The 21,951-nt window shown below is 34.8% G+C and overlaps 1 protein-coding gene across 14 annotated transcripts in view; it reads left to right on the forward strand.

Annotated features, from left to right (window-relative positions):
• The window catches only part of CCDC91 (coiled-coil domain containing 91), a 363,108-nt gene that overhangs the window by 171,736 nt on the left and 169,421 nt on the right, over positions 1-21,951 (forward strand). For all 14 annotated transcript variants that reach the window (XM_055280261.2, XM_063640331.1, XM_055280264.2 and 11 more), the window contains one exon: positions 4,702-4,779. In XM_055280261.2, the coding sequence (XP_055136236.2) occupies positions 4,702-4,779 (78 nt within the window). The remainder of the gene's footprint in view (positions 1-4,701; positions 4,780-21,951) is intronic.

Here is a 21,951-nt window from a genome sequence, read left to right on the forward strand (position 1 = left end):
AACCTCATTTATAAAATGAACGTATTGAAATAGTTCACTTTTGAAGTCTCTTTTTGCTTAAAAATTCCATAATTTTATTTAAGGTGAGGATATTTGCCTTTGTCATCTCTTTCTAGTGATGTTTTGGGGTTTGACATTTTGAAAGAAGGTTATCATTGTGGTCAAATTTGGCTTGACTCCTTTAAAGACAGGCTGTAAATATTTGGCTCTATATTCTTGAAATGAATTTTTTTTTTTTTTTTTTTTTTTGAGACGGAGTCTCGCTCTGTCACCCAGGCTGGAGTGCAGTGGCGCAATCACGGCTCACTGCAAGCTCCGCCTCCCGGGTTCACGCCATTCTCCTGCCTCAGCCTCTCCGAGTAGCTGGGACTACAGGCGCCCGCCACCACGCCCGGCTAATTTTTTGTATTTTTTAGTAGAGACGGGGTTTCACCATGGTCTCGATCTCCTGACCTCGTGATCCGCCCGCCTCGGCCTCCCAAAGTGCTGGGATTACAAGCGTGAGCCACCGCGCCCGGCCGAAATGAATTTTAGTATGACTACTTGGTTATTCCTGTGGACAGATTGTTGTGTCACAGTGTGGTTGTATGATTGCCATTAGTAACTTTGAAGTAAGCAAAGGAGGGTTAATTGATCTATTTGTAACATACTGTATTATAGGATAGCATTAAGGAAGTTGGAAGTGTATCTTAGAAATAATTTATTCCATCTCCCTCTTTTAACAGATAGAGAAATGTACCCAAAAGATGTTTTTTAATTTATATGCTTAGCTTGTATCAGAAAAAGAACATTGATTTTATTCTCATTCAGTCGTTCAACAAACATCTACTTGAACCTGTCAAGGAGCCTCCTTTTGAAGACCAGATTGTGAATAATGTTATTAACGTTTTTATTTTGACATAAAGTAGTTCTGTCTCCCTCTGATGAAGAAGGAAACACCTTTCGCACTTCCCAAATATATTTCGCCTTCAAATCTTGGCCATTCTATTTCTTCTTTATTCAGTGCTTATTGACTGAGCTGACATACTATATAAGGCACCATTTAAGGTACATGTATTCAGTGTCAAGTAAAATTTTATGCTCTCAAATTGTGTTGTCAAAGTGTGAAATCTTTCTGATGTCCTTTTTTCCTCACTTTAATAAGCGCCATAGTGTTGTGGAGTACTAGCACTACCTCTTCCAATATAGTGGGGGCACACAGGAATGAACAATAAGTGTAATACATAGTGATAGGTGCTATGAGAAAAAGCATGATTAGTGGATATTGATCAGTGGTGTACTATTTTATATAAGTGGTCAGGAAAAGTCTCTCTAGTAAGATAATTTTTGAGCATGATGTAGAGGAAGTGAACATGCAATATCTAGGGTAAATAGCATTTGAAGCACAGCAGCAAATAGCAAGTATAGCAAGTGTAATAGTCTTACACTTTTAATAGCATACCAATACTTTTTTTTTCTTTTTGAGACAGAGTCTTGCTCTGTTGCCCAGGCTGGAGTGCAGTGGCGCGATCTTGGCTCACCGCAACCTCCGCCTCCCAGGTTCAAGTGATTCTCCTTCCTCCGCCTCCCGAGTAGCTGGGACTACAGGCTCCCACCACCACGCCTGGCTAATTTTTGTATTTTTAGTACAGACAGGGTTTCACTATGTTGGCCAGGCTGGTCTCGAACTCCTGACCTCGTGATCTGCCTGCCTTGGCCTCCCAAAGTGCTGGGATTACAGGCGTGAGCCACAGCACCCAGCCTACCCACCAATACTTTTTAATGACCAATGTCATTATTCAGAGCCATCGATATTGAGTGATTACACTATAATTGAAATGCTATACGTTTATTTTCAATTTGTAATTAGGCCAAAGAATATATTCTTCTTTAGTTTCACTTAAGGCATCTAGGGTAATTTGCTTTGCTTTAGGCTAATTAACTCTAATTTTTAAAGATTTTTGAACTTTTTTGGTAGTCTCTTCAATTTTTAAATTAGTAATAGGTATTGTCCAGAAAGAAAGAAAATAATATTTAATCAGGTAAGTTTAAAAAATCCTAATTTTAGTAAAGGTAAACAGATTACTTTTGAGTTTGTCAGAGGTTTTAATATGTGAATATATGTTGTTAATTTCCAGAATTTGTTTGACCATGGTAGCCTATTTTATATTAGCTTTTCTATTTTGTAAAGCACTCTCTGGGTAACACTAGCGTATCTGACTGCATATATCCCCAGGGTAGGATATATGCATCCCAAGAACTGCCTATGATGATCCACTAGGTTATAAACATAAAATGGCAGAATATTTCTATTTACTTGTAAAATCTTGAGCAATGAGAATAAAAGCTATGCTAATATTTAGTATATGGGTTGGTGCTTTTGCCTTACCTAGGTCATTACATGAAACAGTAATATACTATTTGTGAAATAACTTGACATGAATGGGAGTTCCAAAGTGATGAGTTTTAGTGATGTCCTCATTTGTTTGCTTGTTTATAGTGTAGTATATTACAGGAATTTTCTTAAGCAGGTAAATGGATTTAGTTATTATTACCTAGTTTTAACTAAATGAGCTCCCACAAAAATGGGAAACTGTCTTAAAATAGATCGTTGCCATGAAACATGGATTTATAATCATACTAACAAAAATCTGTGTTTTTGACAATTGCCGTTGATTCTTTATGATTAGGTAGTTGAATAAATTGTGATTTAGCTGTAATATGACAAGATAAAGGGCTTACCAGAAAAAAGAATAAGATGTTGATAATGAAATGGAACCTGTTTAATCAGTAAGGTATAATAAGTAAGGGGAATTGATGAAAAAGGAAGTGGTAGCAGTAAATGGACAAGAACTATCAGCATTCTCTTTTATCCTAAATATAGTTGCAGCTTAATTTTCTCTCAGAGCTCCTTCAAGTGACAGTGAGTTATCCTTTGCAGTCATTCACGGTGGGTCACAGGCTGGCAGAGGCAGTGCCAGTTGCAGCACGTGTCTTCTGCTGTCATCTTAGGCAGTGACACCCAGCAAGCCAGTGTCAGAAGCGGAGTGTGTGGAAGATTGTATAGGAGGTTTATGTGGTTCATCACTACAACCAACTTGGCATTAGTATAATAAATCCCACTTGATTGAGATGTATTCTTTATGTCACTAGGTTTAATTTGCTATTATTTTCTTTAGGATTTTAGTTTTTGTATTTATAAAAGAGATTTAACTCATAATTTTCTTTTCTTCTAAACAACTTTGCAGATTTTAGTATAAGGGGTATGTTGTCCCAGTAAAATATGGTAGGGAGCATTCCTTATTTTCACATTCTCTGGAAGAGTTTGTGGAAGATATCTGTTAATTTTTTCTTAAATATTTCTTAAAATTCACCTATTAAGCTTTCTGTGTGTAGAGATTCCATGTGTCTGGAGAATTTTTTGTGTATGTGTTTGTTTTTTTAGTTAATACAGGTGCAGTTTCTTTAACACATATAGGACTATTCAAATTTTGTAATTCTTGTTTTAGTTTTGGTAAATTGTGTTTTTTATTTTAGTAGTTTTAAAATTTTATGTAAAATTTTATATTTATTGATATATTTTGTAATATCTTCTCATTTTAGAAATACTTATGGATTATATAATGTACCACATTCATGCCTGATGTTGGAAGTTTTGTGGATTTTTTCACTTCTTTATTTATCATCTTACTACTTGTTTCACTTTTTTCTCGTCTTTTTTCTCTTTTTGCTTTCTTTGGCTTAATCTGTCCTATATGTCTTTTAAAAGATTTAAAAAATATTTTCCATCATATTAAATATTCCTTTTGCTGTAGTCTTTATTTTTTTTCGCTCTCTTTTGGTTTCCTAATTCTGTTTCTGGCTCTCTTTCATCTGATTGTGTCATCTATTGAGTTATTAATAGTACATATTCCATAGATCTATAATTTCTATTTTATGGATTCCAGTTCTCTGGTGAAAATCTCTATCCTATCTGTTTTCTCCATTTCCCTTCTGTTTTTTTTGGATGTGTTAAGAACTCTTATATACATTTTAAAAATTCTGTGATAACTAGCATCGAAACCACCTGTGGACCTATCTCTGGACCTATTTCTTTTGTTTTATCTGTTTTCTGTGCGTGTGTGGGGGGGGCGGGGGCTAGTGTTTCTTTTTGGTTTTGTCTGTTGTTATTTCTGATAATTTTGTTTCGAAAGCTGGACATCATATTTGAAAAACTGGAAGGACTGTAGGATGTTAACAGTGTCCAAAGAGACTTCATCCTTTCCTGTCCTAGGTAGGTAGAATTGGAGGCTAATCATATTCCACTGGTTCTCAAACTTTGGGATGTATTAGAAATAAAGAGGCCAAGGCTTGTTGCAGTGACGCGGGGTTTCCCATCTCTTGATTCAGGTCAAGAATTGGCAGATGTCCCAAGGGAAAGCACCTTTGCCTTGTGTTATCTCACCTCTCAATATGGTTTTCCTTTTTCTCTTATTTCCCTTTAATTCCTCATTGCCTCAGTGTTCCCCAGTACTTTTAAGCAAAGCTTTTATATATATATATATATATATATATATATATATATATATATATATATATATATATTCTCTTTGTTTCCAGCTGTAGCATTGATGTGCCACAAACCACTGAATCATTTGTGGAAGCAGCAAAAGCCTATGGTTTTATTATTTTGAAAACAAAACAGAAGAAAAACTCATGGTTTTAGTTTCTTTTTTCTTTCAGGAAAAACATAAACAAGAATTGGAAGACATGAGGAAAGCTGGTCACGAAGCCCTCAGCATTATTGTGGATGAATATAAGGTAGAGGTTTGAGAGTGTTGTTTACTTTTTTAAACCTTGGATAACTTTAGTAAAAAATGTACACATGTAGGTATGTGCAAACTTATACAAATTATATGTGTAGTCTTATTTTGCTATAGAATTTCTTTCCATTCAGCAATAAATATCCATTGAAAGCATACTCAGTGGATTACAAAGGTAATATTAGACACTGTTCTGGATTTGAGAAAGTTTGAGAATATTTGAGAATATAGTATCAGCAGGTGAACAAATTCAAGTACAAAATAATATAGAATTAGTTGCTAGATTATCTTTTTTGTCTCTGCTGTGGTTCCTCTGACAGGAAAAAAATTAAGGCATGAAATATATCAGAAAAAATATTATATCTTTTTGCTTTTCTTTTCTTAAACAAATTAGATAGATTTGGGTACACTTTAGCAATAACAGAAATTATAATGTCAGTATCATAGATACACAGTAAAACATTAATATTTAAAATTATTTTAAAAATTATTCGATTCTGTGCCTGCATAAGCTGAAATATTTAAAGCACATTGAGCATTTAATGTCAAATTTTTATTTCCCTTTAAACTTCATGTTAGATTATTTTTCTTTTACAAATAATTAAGGAACGAATATGTTTTTATTAAAATAAAATTCAAACAATTCTCCCCAGAAGTAACCAGTATTGGCAGTTCCATTGTACATTCTTCTAACAGATTTCTCCATCTACTTGTACATACTTATGTGCTCATAACATGCTATATAGTTTTGAATTGATTTAAAAAAAATGCTATCTTACTAAATTTACTCTTTCTTGCTGTATTTACTCACTCACTTGGAGATATTTTTATGTCAGTACATATAAGCTTTTCCTATTTTTGTTACTCTTCTTTAGTTTTCACAGTATAAATATACCATAATTTGTTTAACCATACATGTTTAGATAGGCATTTTGTTTTTCATTGTTCATTATAATATTAAATATAAAAAATTATCTCTATTACAGGTAGAATATAGAAATTTTTGTGTTGTTGATTAAACTTCCTCACTAGACTTGTTAGAAGTTAATGTCATTTTAGTTGATAATTTAGTGTCAAAAGCTTCCTTAAGAAATCATTTGGGCCGGGCATGGTAGCTCATGCCTGTAATCCCAGCACTTCGGGAGGCCGAGGCCGGTGGATCACGAGGTCAGGAGATCGAGACCATCCTGGCTAACATGGTGAAACCCCGTCTCTACTAAAAATACAAAAAATTAGCCGGGCATGGTGGCAGGTGCCTGTAGTCCCAGCTACTCGGGAGGCTGAGGCAGGAGAATGGCGTGAATCCGGGAGGTGGAGCTTGCACTGAGCCGAGATCGCACCATTGCACGCTAGCCTGGGCAACAGAGCAAGGCTCCGTCTCAAAAAAAAAAAAAAAAATCATTTAGATAAAAGTAGGAAACAAAGTAGATACAGAATTAAGTGAAAAGTTTTTTTTTTTTTTTCTTCACCTAGGGTATTAAAATAGTCTATTGGATATGTCTTAGGACATGAGAGGTCATTTTTGTGACCATACCCAATATAGTAGTTGATGCTCATTGTTAAAAAGGTCATTAACAAATATCTGATTTTGGCAGAGCATGGTGATTCACATCTGTAATCCCAACACTTTGGGAGGCCGAGGCGGGCAGATCACCTGAGGTTGGGGGTTCCAGACCAGCCTGGTCAACATGGCAAAACCCCGTTTCTACTAAAAATATAAAAATTAGCTGGGCATGGTGGTTCACACCTGTAATCCAAGCTACTTGGGGAGACTGAGGCAGGAGAATCGCTTGAGTCTGGGAGGCGGAGGTTGCAGTGAGCCGAGACTGCACCATTGCACTCCTGCCTGGGTGACAGAGTGAGACTCCGTCTCAAAAAAAAAAAACAAAAACAAAAAACAAAGTCTGATTTTTATAGCAATGATAATTGGCCCTTTTATAATGTTTTTAATATTTTTTCTATTAATATAAACCAGTTTTACAGTTATTGAGTTGAGGAAAAGTCCTATATTATTATAGTATTGATTTTGACAACTTATTTTATCCCTAACGCTGAGGGTGGGAAGAATTAAAATGCAACTGGCCAGTATTGAAATTTATAGTAATAAATATGTTTGCAGCAAAGAAAATATTGTGGAGTTAGAACCAAAAAATGATTTAAAACATCAAAGGCAACCTGTTTAGACAAACAGCTAAGCACACTCACAATAACAAGTAATTTTTCATTAATATTTTTTATTTTATTATTAAAATAAAAGCCGTATTTTTATTTTATTATATTAAAAGCCATATTTTACTGTAGTATATGAAAATTTGATAGATGATTTGTTAATTATTAGGTATTTCAAAAGGAAACCAAAATATCACTAGTTACTATTGTTAACAAAAGTTGTGTGAACATTCTCTTTGCATTTATTCATTTCTTAATTCAACAAAGATTATTGATTATCTTCTTTATGCCAGGGATTATTGTAAATACAGCAGTGAGCAAAATATTCAAATCCTTGTTTCAGTGGGATATAATTCCACATCTACATTCCATGACTACGTATGATATTTAGGAAGGAAGGAACTTAAAGTCATAGCATTCCTTGACATTTCAGTTTTCAGGGCTTCACACTTTTACCTCACCCTCCCCTGTAAGTGTTTACTCAAATATGCAACTGGAATAGAAAAATCTGCCACTATCTCACCACCAGTCCTGGCTCCTGGGGATCTTACATCCTTCTAGTTATCCTGGACTAGATGTAATCAATCACGTTTTTCCTGTCCCAGTTGAGCTGAAATATTGTTGAGGAGTTTGAAAAAATAATCCTTAGAAAAGAAAGTGGAAAATACCAAGTAAAGTAAAACAAAAATGGCAAAAGCCTAAAATGTAATGCATAGGAAGATAACTTATTTTTGTATAAACTTCTGCTTCCAGAAATATGAAGACACAACTTTTTATATTTTTCCTACTTAGCAGAGATTGAAAAAAACTGGATATTTTATATAAAAATATAGTCCCTGAAGTAAGTCCCTGAAAGTAAGACAGAAACAGGCAGACTAGCTAGGAACCATGAGACCCAAGTAACTACATAGTAGTGGGTTCCCTGGATTTTCTTTTTACCCTTTTTGTCCCACCAAAGTACTGGAGAAGTGAGTAACCCAGAAATAGCAATGGGCATATAGAAACAAACCTCACGAAAAGCCTACTCTCTCTAACCAAAAGCCTCCACCTAGTAAGACAGAAAACTATTAGATAATAGCCATTCTACTTCCACCAAACACCATAGGAAGAAATGGTAGTGAAGGCTTCTTAGAGAGAACTTAGATTTCACTTTTATCAGGTTATAAATGAGGAACTCTTCTATCTCTTCACTGGGGTGGTGTTAAAAGAAGGTGGAGCAGGGAACTAGGACTTTAATTCATGCTGGGTAATAAGCCCCCTTCCTACGACTGTCGGGATAGGCCATCTAGGAAACTAGACTTCTGCCCTAAGCTGGTGTTGATGAGGTATCACTTTTGCCTATGTGCCTGTAAAATCAAAAACAAGTTAGTTACTTCCAAGATACAGTGGTAGTACAGGCATTGGTAAATGGTCCCATTCAAAATGGAACAAATTGGCCAAAAAAAAGTAGCTACAGGCCCCATGTGAGTCTGAAACCCAGCAGGGCAGTCATTAAGTCTTAAATCTCCAAAATTATCTCCTTTGACTCCATGTCTCACATCCAGGGCATTCTGATACAAGAGGTAAGCTGCCAAGGCTTTGAGCAGCACTCCCCCTGAGGCTCTGCAGGGTACAGCCCTGTGGCTGCTTCCACAGGCTGGTATTGAGTGCCTACAGCTTTTTCAGGCATACAGTGCAAACTCTCAGAGGATCTACCATTCTGGAGTCTCGAAGATGGTGGTCCACTTCTCACAGCTCCACTAGGTAGTGTCCCAGTGGAGACTCTGTGTAGGGGATCCAACCCCACATTTCCCTTCTGCACTCCCCTAGTAGAGGTTCTCTGTGACGGCTCCTCCTCTGTAGCAAACTTCTGCCTGGACATCCAGGCGTTTACATACATCCTCTGAAATCTAGGCAAAGGCTCCCAAATCTCAATCCTTGCCTTCTGTGCACCTGCAGTGCCAACACCACGTTGAAGCTACCAAGGCTTGGGGCTTACACCCTCTGAGGCAATGGACTGACCTGTACCTTGGCCCCTTTTAGCCACAGCTAGAGCTGGAGTAACTGGGACAGTGTGCCATGTCCAGAGACTGCATAGAGCAGTGGGGCCCTGAGACCATCCCACACAACCATTTTTCCCTCCTAGGCCTCTAGGGGTTATGGGAGGGGCTGCCATGAAGATCTTTAAAATGTCCTGAAGACATCTTCCCACTGTTTTGGCTATAAACATTCAACTCCTTGTTGCTTATGCAAATTACTACAGCCAACTTGAATTTCTCCCCAGAAAATGGGTTTTTATTTTCTATTGCATGTTTGGTCAGTCTGCAAATTTTCCAAACTTTTATATTCTGCTTCCATTTTAAAAATAAGTTCCAATTTGAGATCATCTCTTTGTGAATGTGTGACTGTGCACTTTCAGAAAAAGGTCACTTCTAGAATGCTTTGCTGCTTAGACATTTCTTCTGCCAGATATCCTAAATCATGTCTCTCAAGTTCAGCATTTTACAGATCTCTAGGGCAGGGGCAAAATGCCATGAGTCTCTCTGTTAAAGGATAGCAAGAATGACGTTTGCTCCAGATCTCAATAAGTTTCTCATCCCCCTCTGAGATCACCTCAGCGTGGACTTCATTGTCCATATTAGTGTCAGTATTTTGGTCAAAACCATTCAACAAGTCTCTAGGAAGTTACAAACTTTCCCACGTCTTCTTGTCTTCTTCTGAGCTCTCCAATGTGTTTCAGCTTTCATCTTTTACCCAGTTCCCAATTTGCTTCCACATTTTTAGGTGTCTTTATAGCAGCTCCCCACTCCTGGTACCAATTTTTTGTATTAGTCAGTTTTCACACTGTTATAAAGAACTACTTGAGATTGGGTAATTTATAAAGAAAAGAGATTTAACTGACTCACAGTTCCACATTGCTGGGGAGACCTCAGAAAACTTATAATCGTGGCAGAAGGCAAAGGAGAAGCAAGCACCTTCTTCGCAAGACAGCAGGAGAGAGAGATAGTGAAGTGGGAAGAGCCACACTTTTAAGCCATCAGATCTCATGAGAACTCACCATTATCATGAGAACAGCATGGAGGAAATCACCCCCATGATCTAATCACTTCCTGCGAGGCCCTCCCCCTGACATGTGGGAATTATAATTCAAGATGAAGTTTGGGTGGGGACACAGAGCCAAACCATATCAGTCTTCCTGATGGATTCACTCTCATCATATTTTTTATCCCTAGTAAGATTTTTTTTGGTATAAAGTCTATTTTTTTCTGATATTTAATATAGCCACTCCCATTCTATTTTGGTGGTGATTTGTATAGCAGGGGTCCCTAACCCCCAGGCTGTGGACCGGTACCATTTGGTGTCCTGTTAGGAACTGGGCTGCACAGCAGGAAGTGTTGGTGGGCAAGCAAGCATTACTGCCTGAGCTCCACCACCTCAGATAAGTGGCATTATATTCTCATAGCCATGCAAAACCCTATGGTGAACTGCACATGTGAGAGATCTAGGTTACATGCTCCTATGAGAATGTAATGCCTGATGATCTGAAGTTTAACAATTTCATCCTGAAACCATCCCCTTTACCCTAGTCTGCGGAAAAATTGTCTTCCATGATACCGTTTCCTGGTGCCAAAAAGGTTAGGGACTGCTGTATATATTTTCCCATCCTTTTACTTTGAACCAATTTGTGTCTTTGAATATAAAGTTTGTCTCTTGTACAAATAGAATTATATGCATATTATTTTAAACAGTTGCTTTTTAAATCAGGAAAAAAGAAGCAGCATCCAATTTTGCTGTCATTTAAAATTACCCTTATAATTACTGCTCCCTCCATACCAATGGGTTCTGCATCCATGAATTGAACATTGTATTCATGAGTTGAGAAATCCATGGATATGGAGGGCCACATGTTTGTATCTGCAGGTTTCACAGGGCCAGGGGCTTGAACAATCTCAGATTTTCGTATCCTAAATAGTCCTGGAATCAGTCCTTTTGGATATCAAGTGGCATCACTACCTTTACCGGCATGCTTTGTTTTTTCACATAGATCAAATTATTATCTGGATCTGCTTGCATTAGTGTTAAGAACTTCCTTTAGTATTTATTTTCTTCTTCAAATTTTATGGTTTTAAGTCTTAGATTTAAGTCTTTAATTCATCTTCAGTTGATTTTTGTGTATGGTGAGAAATAGAAATCCAGTTTTATTCTTCTATATGTGGATGTCCAGTTTTTCCAGCACCATTTGTTGAATAGGTTGTCCTTTCCTCAATTTATGTTTTTATGTGCTTTATCAAAGATCACTTGGCTGTAAGCATTTGGCTTTATTTCTGGGTTCTCTATTCTGTTACATTGGTCTAAGTATCTAATTTTATACCAGTACCATACTGTTTTGATTACTACATCTTTGTAGTATAATTTGAAATTGGGTAAATATGCTTCCAGGTTTGCTTTTTTTGCTTAGGATTGCTTATTTGGGCTTTTTTGTTTTATATGAATTTTAGGATTATTTTTTCTATTTTGTGAACAATTATGTTGGTATTTTGATATTAATTCCATAGTATCTGTAAATTGCTTTGGGCAGTGTGGTCATTTTAATGATACTGATTCTTCCAGTCCATGATTATGAGATGTATTCTCATTTGTTTTTGTCATTAATGCTTTTTTTTTTATTTCTTAGCAGTGTTTTGTAGTTCTCCTTATAGAGATCTTTCACCTACTTGGTTATATATATTCCTGGGTATTTAAAATTTTTTTTTGTAGCTATTGTAAATGGGATTGTGTTTTTTATTTTATTCTCACCTTCGTTGTTATTGGTGCTACTGATGTGTGTACATTGATTTTGTAACCTGAGACTTTACTGAATTCATTTATCAAATCTAAGAGTTTTTTGGAGGAGTCCTAGGGGTTTTCTAGGTATGCAGTCATGTCATTGGCAAATAGAGATAGTTCAAATTCCTGTTTTCCAATTTAGATGCACTTTATTTCTTTCTCTTGTCTGATTGCTCTGGGTAGGACTTCCAGTACTGTGTTGAATAGAGGTAGTGAAGATGGGCATCCTTGTCTTGTTTCAGGTCTTAGAGGAAATAATTTCAAATTTTTCCCATTCAGTATGATGTTGGCTGTGGTTTGGCATGTTTGGCTTTTATTACTTTGAGGAATGCCTCTTCTGTGCCTAGTTTGTTGGTGTCCTTTAGTATTTATTATAAGTTGTATCTCCTAACAATTAATTTGTGTATTTTTTCGCTTGTATTCTTTAAAGTTAGTTATTTAAAAAATAGATTGTAGGCAGTTTTTGTTGGTTGATTTTAGCACTTTGAATATGTCATCTCATTGCCTTCTATCCTACATATGAGAAGTAAGCTGTTAATCTTTTTCAGATTCTCTTATACACTATGAGTTATTTTTATCCTGTTTTCAAATTGTCTGTTTTTCACTTTTAGTATTTTGACTATGATGTTTCTAGGTGTGTGTCTTTTCATTTATTCTATGTGGAAGTCATTTAACCTCTTCTATGTGTAGATTGTTTTTCATCAATTTTGGGAAGTTTTCAGCCATTCATATTTTTTCTCCTTCTCTTTTCTCGGGTGTTACTTTCATTATGTATGTGTTAGTTTTCTTAATGGGGTCTCACATGATTTTTAGGCTCTAGTCATTTTTGTTTGTTATTTTTCCTTTCTCTGTTCTTCAGATTGTATGATCTTTATCAGTAGTTCTTAAGGTTTACTGATTCTTTCTTCTCGTAGCTGACATCTATTAATACTAGTTTCTATACATTTTTTTGAATAAATGCTTCTCACTTTGTTGTAAGACCTTTGATCAATTTTCCAGAGACTGAATGACTGCTTTGCCAGTTTGCCCTGTCACATGATTTGGCTGTGTCCCCTTCCAAATCTCATCTTGAATTGTAGTTCCCATAATCCCTACATGTCGTGACAGGGACTCAGTGGGACGTGAATGGATCATGGTGCAGTTTCCCCCATGTTGTCCTGGTGATAGTGAGTGAGTTCTCACAAGATCTAATGCTTTTATAAATGTCTGGCATGTCCCCTATTTGGACTTCTCCGTCCCGCCACCCTATGAAGAAGGTGCATTACTTGCCCTTCACCTTCTGCCATGATTGTAAGTTTCCTGAGACCCAACCAGCTATGCAGAACTGTGAATCAATTAAACCCCTTTTTCTGATAAATTACCCAGTCTTGTGTATTTCCTTCTAGCAATGTGAGAATGAACTAATACACCCTGCTTAACAGATGACATTCTGGAGTAGAGGTTCCCCCCGCTAGCTCCTCATATTGCCATTCCAGAAGTTCCACCCCCCTTTCTTATTTTTTTAATCCAAATTAAAATAGTGGTTACTCTGTTACAAATATTCTTTATTTCAAAAATGATTATCCTGAGGTCAGTATTATGAAAGACTCATGACATTCTCTTTATTCTCAGTGCATTGACAAAAGTTGAGGGTTTGTTTATGTCATCTTGTCGTATTGGATCACCTCAACCCATGGATCCTTGCTGATTTTTTTTCCAATTCTTTTTTTAAAATGTAGGACTGTTCTTTTGCATGAATAATTTGAGATTACACATTTCATGAGTTTAGAATATATATTTTGGGTTTATCATTTAAAAAATTGCTGTTGCTTCAAATATTAATTTAAACCTGAATGAAGTGTCATACTTATTTTCCTCATGGATAATCAGATAAAACAATATCCTAAAGCACATTTTTGTTAGCAATATCTTATGTACCTAACACCATTTAAATGAACTAGCACTTTTTAAAGCTCCCAAATCATGTGATCAGCTGTTTCTGATTTAAAAATAACAGTAAGTTATGATAGGACTTAAACTTTTCACAAATAATTGAACATTCTGATTCACCTAGAAATAGTCCTGTATTTAAGAGATTAGCTGACCTCATCCAATTGGAATTTACTTATTTTGAGTATGTAACTCTGTTCATACAACTTTAAATCATCTATTCCAGGAGCTGGCTAAAGAAAATCTGTAACCGAATCCATGTTTAAACCAATTTAAGACCTAAAGTTATTATGTTCTATTAGGCCTAATATTCTTATTCTGTCTTTAGTGATTTTATATAATAATTTATAGACCTTTATTCTTTGATTTCCTGAAGGAATGTTACATGCCTGCCAGAATTTATACTTTGAGACTGCTAAGTACTTCTGTTAGTAGAGCTGCTTAAGAGCATAGATTTTCGAATTCAGACAGACCTGGATCAGAGCCCCACTTCTGCTATTTACTAACATTTTGACCTTGGGCAGTTTTTTTAAAAAAAACTATTTTAGTTTCTTCTTCAGTAAGTGATGGCATAAACCATGGAACCTATTCATAAGAATGTTGTGGGGATGCAGTGAGAAAAATGAATATTGCATCGCTAATAATTAAGCTCTTAAGAAATATTAGCTATTATCATTATCATTTCTATATGTAACATGTCAGATTTTTTTAGTATAGCAATTGCAATACTTTTTCATTATCTCATAGCTGATCATTAGTTGGTTGTCTTCGTATAAATTCTTATTTCAGTCTTCTTAGAAATATCCACTTTGGAATAAAAGATTGTGGCCCACCTCTTCACCTTCTTGGGCTCAGTTAAAGGCAGCATTCTTTTGTTAGCTAACAAACCTGTACATTGTGCACATGTACCCTAAAACCTAAAGTATAATAATAAAAAAAAAGAAAATAAATAGATCGCTACAGATTGATGAAAAGGATGTGAAATTTTGTTAAAGTACGAAAGAAAACAAACAAAACTAACCTAATGTGCCTCATATGCCAAATTTTCCCATAATGTTTACTTAGTTTTGTTTATTTTTTTCTCTTATGTCATGATTTCAAAAATCTTTTATTTTGATAATTAACGACAGTAAAATTAATGTACATCTTGGAAGACTTTACATAGGCACATGCCACATCGAAGATTGTTTACCACAAGCAACATAAGAATTTTCCTTTACTTGTTTAATTGGGCTTTTGTCTTGAACAAAGATTACTATCTTATCTCTTATGTAGAGTATCATATTTTTGAGATAATGAGGAACCGTATTAGCATGATCCTTTTTTGTTTTAAGGTCCACTCAACAGTTGTGATTGATCGGGTTACTTTAATCCTTTTGTTCTCAACTTCTACAGTGCATAGTAAATTATTTGTGTTGCTTTTTAAAGATGCATATGCCAACGAGTTTTCTTTCCTGGAAATTCTGAATCTGTAGGTGTAGGTAGGGGCTAGACATTTGTCGAGTTTTTCTTTTTTAAAAAAATTCTATTAAGTTATTCTGCTACCCCGTGGGAATTATTAACCAATGTCCTATCTTTTTATATTTGTTGGTCAATCTATTCTATTTTCTTTCAGTCATTATTTTTCTAATTTTTATTATTAATTAATATTGAGTCTCTTAAGGTTTTATGGGTGGGTGTGCATACGTGTATGTGCTTATATTGTACCCCATTGAAATTACTGAGAATTTTTTTCCATATAAGAAAGATGAGAGAAACAAACCCTAATAGAAACAAAATGAGTGTATGATGGACTGCTGTTTTTCATACTTAAGAAAAAAGTGAGTTTTAGCTGTAACTAAGAAACAAAAACTTGTCCTACGTCAAGATTAAAAAAAATACAAAAACTTATTCCTTGTTTTCCTTGATGTGGGATAAGTGATCACAGTAAGAAAAGAATTCTTTATAGTGGAGGGTTGGTATAATAGCACAGAGGGACTATCAAAGAAAGTCATACATGGAAAAAATACAGGCATATTTGCTAAAATAGATGTAACATTATAGCTTAAGGAATACGATGCCTTGTCTTTTTAAAGAGAAAGTATCTTTTTGCATAGAGGTGTTTACTTCTTGTTTTTCTTTTCAGAACTTTCCCTATATACATCTATTCAGTAAATAAGGTAGATATTAGTGCTTGAGGTAAAGTCAATTCAAATGTTAACTCATTCTCAAAATGACTATTCTTTCCATCCTAAATAACATTTGGGAAGAATTTTCTAAAGGAAGTATTTAGTTGACTCAATCAGTGTGTTAAAATTCAAAGTTGGAATTCCTGCTAACATGGTATAATAGTGAGTGGAAAGCACTCAAGAAATTAAGTTCAACATGTTGTTTTTATTTTGTCTCATTTTGAGCTCAGTTCATTAAAAATTCCAACTTGATGCAAATAAGATATGAACATTTAGGTTAAAATTTTTGTTTTGCTACTGTGTAAGGAATCTCTTTCAAGGCAGTGACAGCTGCCGCCTCTCTTCCCCCTACTTTTTTTTTTTTTGTAACATCGTGTTTACTTAAAGATAGATCAGTTAGAAAAGGGGCTTTCCCTTTTGAAACTCTCATATAGAGAAGTTTTTAAAATTTTATTCTGTAGTGAGTTTCACAGGTTGTTTTCGTGGTTCTGGCTTACCTTGTTTGTTTTTTTGATGTTATACTCCCTGTTGTTTTTGTTTTTTAACTTAAGGGATTTAGACATTTCACAAATTATACCACATAAGAAAAGTGTTGAAACATTGTAGAATTTTGATATAGTTGACAGATTAAAAAGAATGCTAAGTAGAAAAATAGCCTGAAAAAGGCAAAAAAGAAAATGTAGTTTGTTTTAATATTTTATGCACACACCAGATAAATTATAACTGTACTGATTTAAAGGTGTATTTACGTTTCTTGGCCCATCTGTGGGTGCCTAAACTAAACATTCTCTGTATTGTTTTTTGGTCATGTGAAAATTAGTTGCTTACTATTACATTCATTTTGAAACCAGAAGGGTTTATTTTTCAAATTTTTTATATCATCTTCTCAAACTCTAGGGTTTTCCCCTCTGGTATTTTGTTTGCATGCATTTGGCCAAGCAGAATACATTTTAAAAACTTATCATTATAAGTACCTGTACATTTCAAGATATTGCCACTACAGCTAGACATACAGACACACAAACTCATTTTGCTTTTGCAGTCTTTGCTTCTGAAGCTTGACTAAGTTGGTGATCTTTAATTCTGTGTATTATATTCCACATGGCAAAAACCAGTCAATGCTAGGCACTTGAATAATACTTATAAAAACTTTACCATCTTAATGAGAAAGTAAGGAATGAGGAGATTGTTTTCTAAAGCTTTACTTAGATCATTTTATGAAGAGAATCATTCTGATATTTTTCTCTTCCTCTTATATTTAAACATTAGGATATTGAATTAGGTACAATGAAGTTTTAACTTATAGGCACATGAAATTTCTGCTACTTAGTGAAAAAAGATGCAAAATTGCTACATACACTTTAGTAGCTCTAAAATCATTGTGATGAAAATTCTCAGTATACTAATTTCCTGTGTTAACCAAAGTTTGTTTTGTTGAGAGTTTTGGTCTTTTGTGCATTTTCTGAAAAGGCCAGATATACCCTAAATACTTTTTGGTAAGGATTGCTTTGAATTTTAGCAATGTAAAATATGTCACATGCCAGCTTGAGTATCACATGACTGCTGTATTCTTATTTTTCAAAAGCATCCACTTGCTAGTATTTTATTTGAACTCTTGAATTGTTTGTACCGTTTTATAAAGGAGAACATATTACATTTAGGAGACCAATATTTTCCCAGGGTGTAGAGTTACTTGTATTGTATAAAGTTCTTTTCCAAGGACAGAGAAACAATTTTGTTTTCTCTTCCTTTGATATTTTCCCTTGATTGGATATTGCTAAGTTTTTGCTCAAAGAGAGGAAAAGTAAAAATTAAGATATGTAAGACCTGACAGCATATCTTTATTTGAATTCCACCATTTTGTTAATCCAAAGGTATAAAATAAATTTATAGTTTTAGTTATTTGATTGAGTAAGGATTCTCATAAATTCCAGCTTTTATGATATGATCAGATTTTTCCTGGACAAATAAAGATGTTTGCTGTTGCCAGTAGAGTTTGGCCTACTAGCATGCTAGCTAGATACTAGTGATTGGTTTGGAACTAAGGACTTGGCTTGTCCTTTCTTATCCCTCCCACCAACTTAACCTCAGTGGAGGATTGAGAAAGATTTGGTAGTTGAGAATACTTCTGTGTGCCTCTGTGTTTCCTGGGCTTAGCCAGAATTTTGCATGCACGGCTATTCTTGTGGTTTTTCAAGCCAGGCCAAAACCAAAAGGTATTGGAAACCTTGCCAGAAAACTCATTCTAATATAGATTTAAAGCTTGCCTTTGTATTGTGACTGGTCCGTTAGCTGATATTCAAAGGAATGAAGAGGAAGACTTCATTCTATTTTAGGAATAAAAATTTCAAGTTTCTTCTGTGTAGCAGACTTTTAAAAATAATTCCAAAGATAAAAAACCTTAAGATGTGTAGAGTTTACATAAAAACCCTAGAAGAAAACCTAGGAAGTACCATTCAGGACATAGGCATGGGCAAGGACTTCATAACTAAAACACCAAAAGCAATGGCAACAAAAGCCAAAATTGACAAATGGGATCTAATTAAACTAAAGAGCTTTTGCACAGCAAAAGAAACTACCATCAGAGTGAAGAGGCAGCCTACAGAATGGGAGAAAATTTTTGCAGTCTACCCATCTGACAAAGGGCTAATATTCAGAATCTACAAAGAACTCAAACAAATTTACAAAAAAAAAAACCCATAACCCCATCAAAAAGTGGGCAAAGGATATGAACAGACACTTCTCAAAAGAAGACATTTATGCAGCCAACAGACACATGAAAAAATGCTCATCATCACTGACCATCAGAGAAATGCAAATCAAAACCACAATGAGATACCATCTCACACCAGTTAGAATGGCAGTCATTAAAAAGTCAGGTAACAACAGATGCTGGAGAGGATGTGGAGAAATAGGAACACTTTTATACTGTTGGTGGGAGTGTAAATTAGTTCCACCATTGTGGAAGACAATGTGGTGATTCCTCAAGGATCTAGAACTAGAAATAGCATTTGACCTAGCAATCCCATTACTGGGCATATACCTAAAGGATTATAAATCATTCTACTATAAGAACACATGCACACATATGTTTATTGTGGCACTATTCACAATAGCAAAGACTTGGAACTAACCCATATGTCCATCAGTGATAGACTGGATGAAGAAAATGTGGCACATATACACCATGGAATACTATGCAGCCATAAAAAAGGATGAGTTCATGCCTTTGCAGGGACATGGATGAAGCGGGAAACCATCATTCTCAGCAAACTATCACAAGGACAGAAAACCAAACACCGCATGTTTTCACTCATAGGTGGGAATTGAACAATGAGATCACTTGGACACAGGGCGGGGAACATCACACACCAGGGCCTGTTGGGGCCTGGGGGGCTAGGGGAGGGATAGCATTAGGAGAAATACCTAATGTAACTGACGAGGTGATGGGTGCAACAAACCAACATAGGACATGTGTGCCTGTGTATCAAACCTGTACCTTGTGCACATGTACCCTAGAACTTAAAGTATAATAATAATAAAAAAGATGTGTAGAGTTTAGTTAGTTGTTTTAGACATATAAGAACTGTCTTTTCCCTCTCAATAATTTTTCACTTACTAAAATGAACTTTTCTTTTTTATGCTACATCAGGTTAATATTTGTGACTAATGTTGCTCAGACCTGAATGTTGTAGCAACGTGAGTCTCATTCTATCAAAATATTATTGATTAATTACAGATTTCTGCTCATTATAACAAATTCAGGCCACTGTATCATTAGTTTCTTCCAAGGGCCATAATAAGATTATTTATTCATTTTGACCTGATTGAGATTTGACCTGTTCTGATGCAGTTGAAAGTTTTTTTCGAATCTGTTTCTAAGCTTGTTCAACAGGTTTCTGTCTTCAGTAATAATGCTGGAAGACTGATTATACAGTAGCATTTGTAAAGGGCATATTTCTTTAACAATATCAATTAGTATAATGTCAATTATTTAGTTTTCAACCTTTCATTATTCTAACGAACTGAATTATCAGTAAGGTCTATCTAGATTCAAGCATTTTCAATATTAGAGAAAAACACTACCTAATTATACTATAAGAAAAGTACTTATATATGTGTGTGCTACAGATTTATTTTTATTTATTAGCCACCAATATTTCCATTTGTGAAAGGCCACACAATATAGTTGTTACAGGCAAGGGAGATAAACTGATGAAATTTAGACATGCTTACGCTCATTAAGGATATACACACAAACTATTTGTAAAGATGATGGTCTATAAAAGTTTACTTTTGATTTTTAAATTTCTTTCTGGTTTGTATAGATTTTGAGAATAGTTACATTTATTATTTATTCTGAACTATAAAACAGACTGAAAAGAAAAGCAGAGATGTAATAATTAATGTGAGAGAGAATGGCATTTTAATATGTCTGTTTTGTTTCTGATTGCAACCCAATATTAAAATGGAGGTTTTGATTTTAATCCCTACATTCTAAGTAATCAACTTTGGGAAACTTGATTAATGAGAATATTGATTTTATACCAAGGCTAAATTAATAGGGGATATAATATTTGCCTTATCAAAATATCATATTTTTTTGTCATGGTAACATATGCACTTAAAGCAAAATTCAAAAGATATAGAATTATGTATTATAAAAATTAACTTTGCTCCCATTGGTATTTGGGCATCAGTCTTCTCTTTTTCCTTTATCTTTTCCAGAGATGGGATAATATGCATAAAATTGTCACATTTCTGATTTTCGGTAATTTGACGTCAAATTGCTTTATAGCAATCAGAGGCAAATTCCATTTGAGAAATAATCCATAGTCTGCTTTAGTTCATTTTACTCAGATCATCAAGTTCAAAGGTTACTGTATTTTGTTGTTTTAATAGGATATTCGTGTAGCCAATTTTTTTGATAATTTTGTAACAACCCAATCTGAGCTGTTGTTAAATCAGCAAGCACTACTTGGTGCCATTTTATTATAGTGAGGTATTTTCATATCATTTACTATAGTAATAATTACCCTGAGCCACGTGGATGGCTTTGTCCCTTCCTCTGAGGCTTCTCCTCAACTCACAGTCAAGCTAGAGCTTGGAACTGCAGGGGACCTCTGGCCCTGTATCTGTTCTGGGGATGGCATCTCTTCTAATTTTTTGATGCCCAAACTAATGGATTTTAAATATTTTTATTCACCCTTAATGTAATCACATCTGTCAGGCACTAATGGTAACTTTAAACTGAGAAATAACTAATAGAAGTACTTATACTTGTTATCTAAGTTCACAGACTCATTCACTTAGTCTCAAAATCTAGTTTGACTCAAAATTTAGTCTTAACATGTTTGCTGTAATAAAATTGATTTAAATCAAACCTCTAATCTCTTAATGTCGATGGCTTTTCAGTATGAGGAAAAGTTCTGATCTTTGAGATCTATATTTTATGAATGGAACTGAATTAATTGGAAGGAAAATACTAATTTTAAAATAATATTTATAATAAATTTTAAAATATTTATTTTAATAATCATAAACCTAGTAATTAAAATAATAATTTTGATCCTAGGTTGTATCCACAGAACATAAATTTCCTATGTCATAAAAAGTAGGTAATTTAATCTCAAACAACAAACTGTTAGAACACAGGATTTCACCATTAATGTAAAAAAAAAATTAAGTGTCATAATTTGTCAGAATGCCTTCATCATTGGCAGAGAAGAAACTCTTCTCCTCATATATGCGATAAAATGAGGAATCTAATACATAGAGAAACATGGTGCCTTGATGGAACACATGTAACCAACAGAAGAGGAGTTGTAAATAAAAGCCACCTCGTTTAAGGCTTGATTCAGGGCTCTCTTCAAGAGTATACCGCCTCCTCACAAAGTTAATTCATATGTATTTAAAACAAATATTTTAGACATCTAGATGAGTTTATTTCTTCCCATGATCAGCGATTTTATATTTCAGAAAATGAGATGCATAGGCCTTTACTATATTAATAACTAGGTGCTCTACTTAATTGTATGAATGATTATGAAGAGGTTATTTTGGTCAGAATTCTTTTTTTCCCTTTCCTTTTTTTAAAC

Source organism: Symphalangus syndactylus, chromosome 5, assembly GCF_028878055.3.
Source record: "Symphalangus syndactylus isolate Jambi chromosome 5, NHGRI_mSymSyn1-v2.1_pri, whole genome shotgun sequence".
NCBI classification, from domain to species: domain Eukaryota; kingdom Metazoa; phylum Chordata; class Mammalia; order Primates; family Hylobatidae; genus Symphalangus; species Symphalangus syndactylus.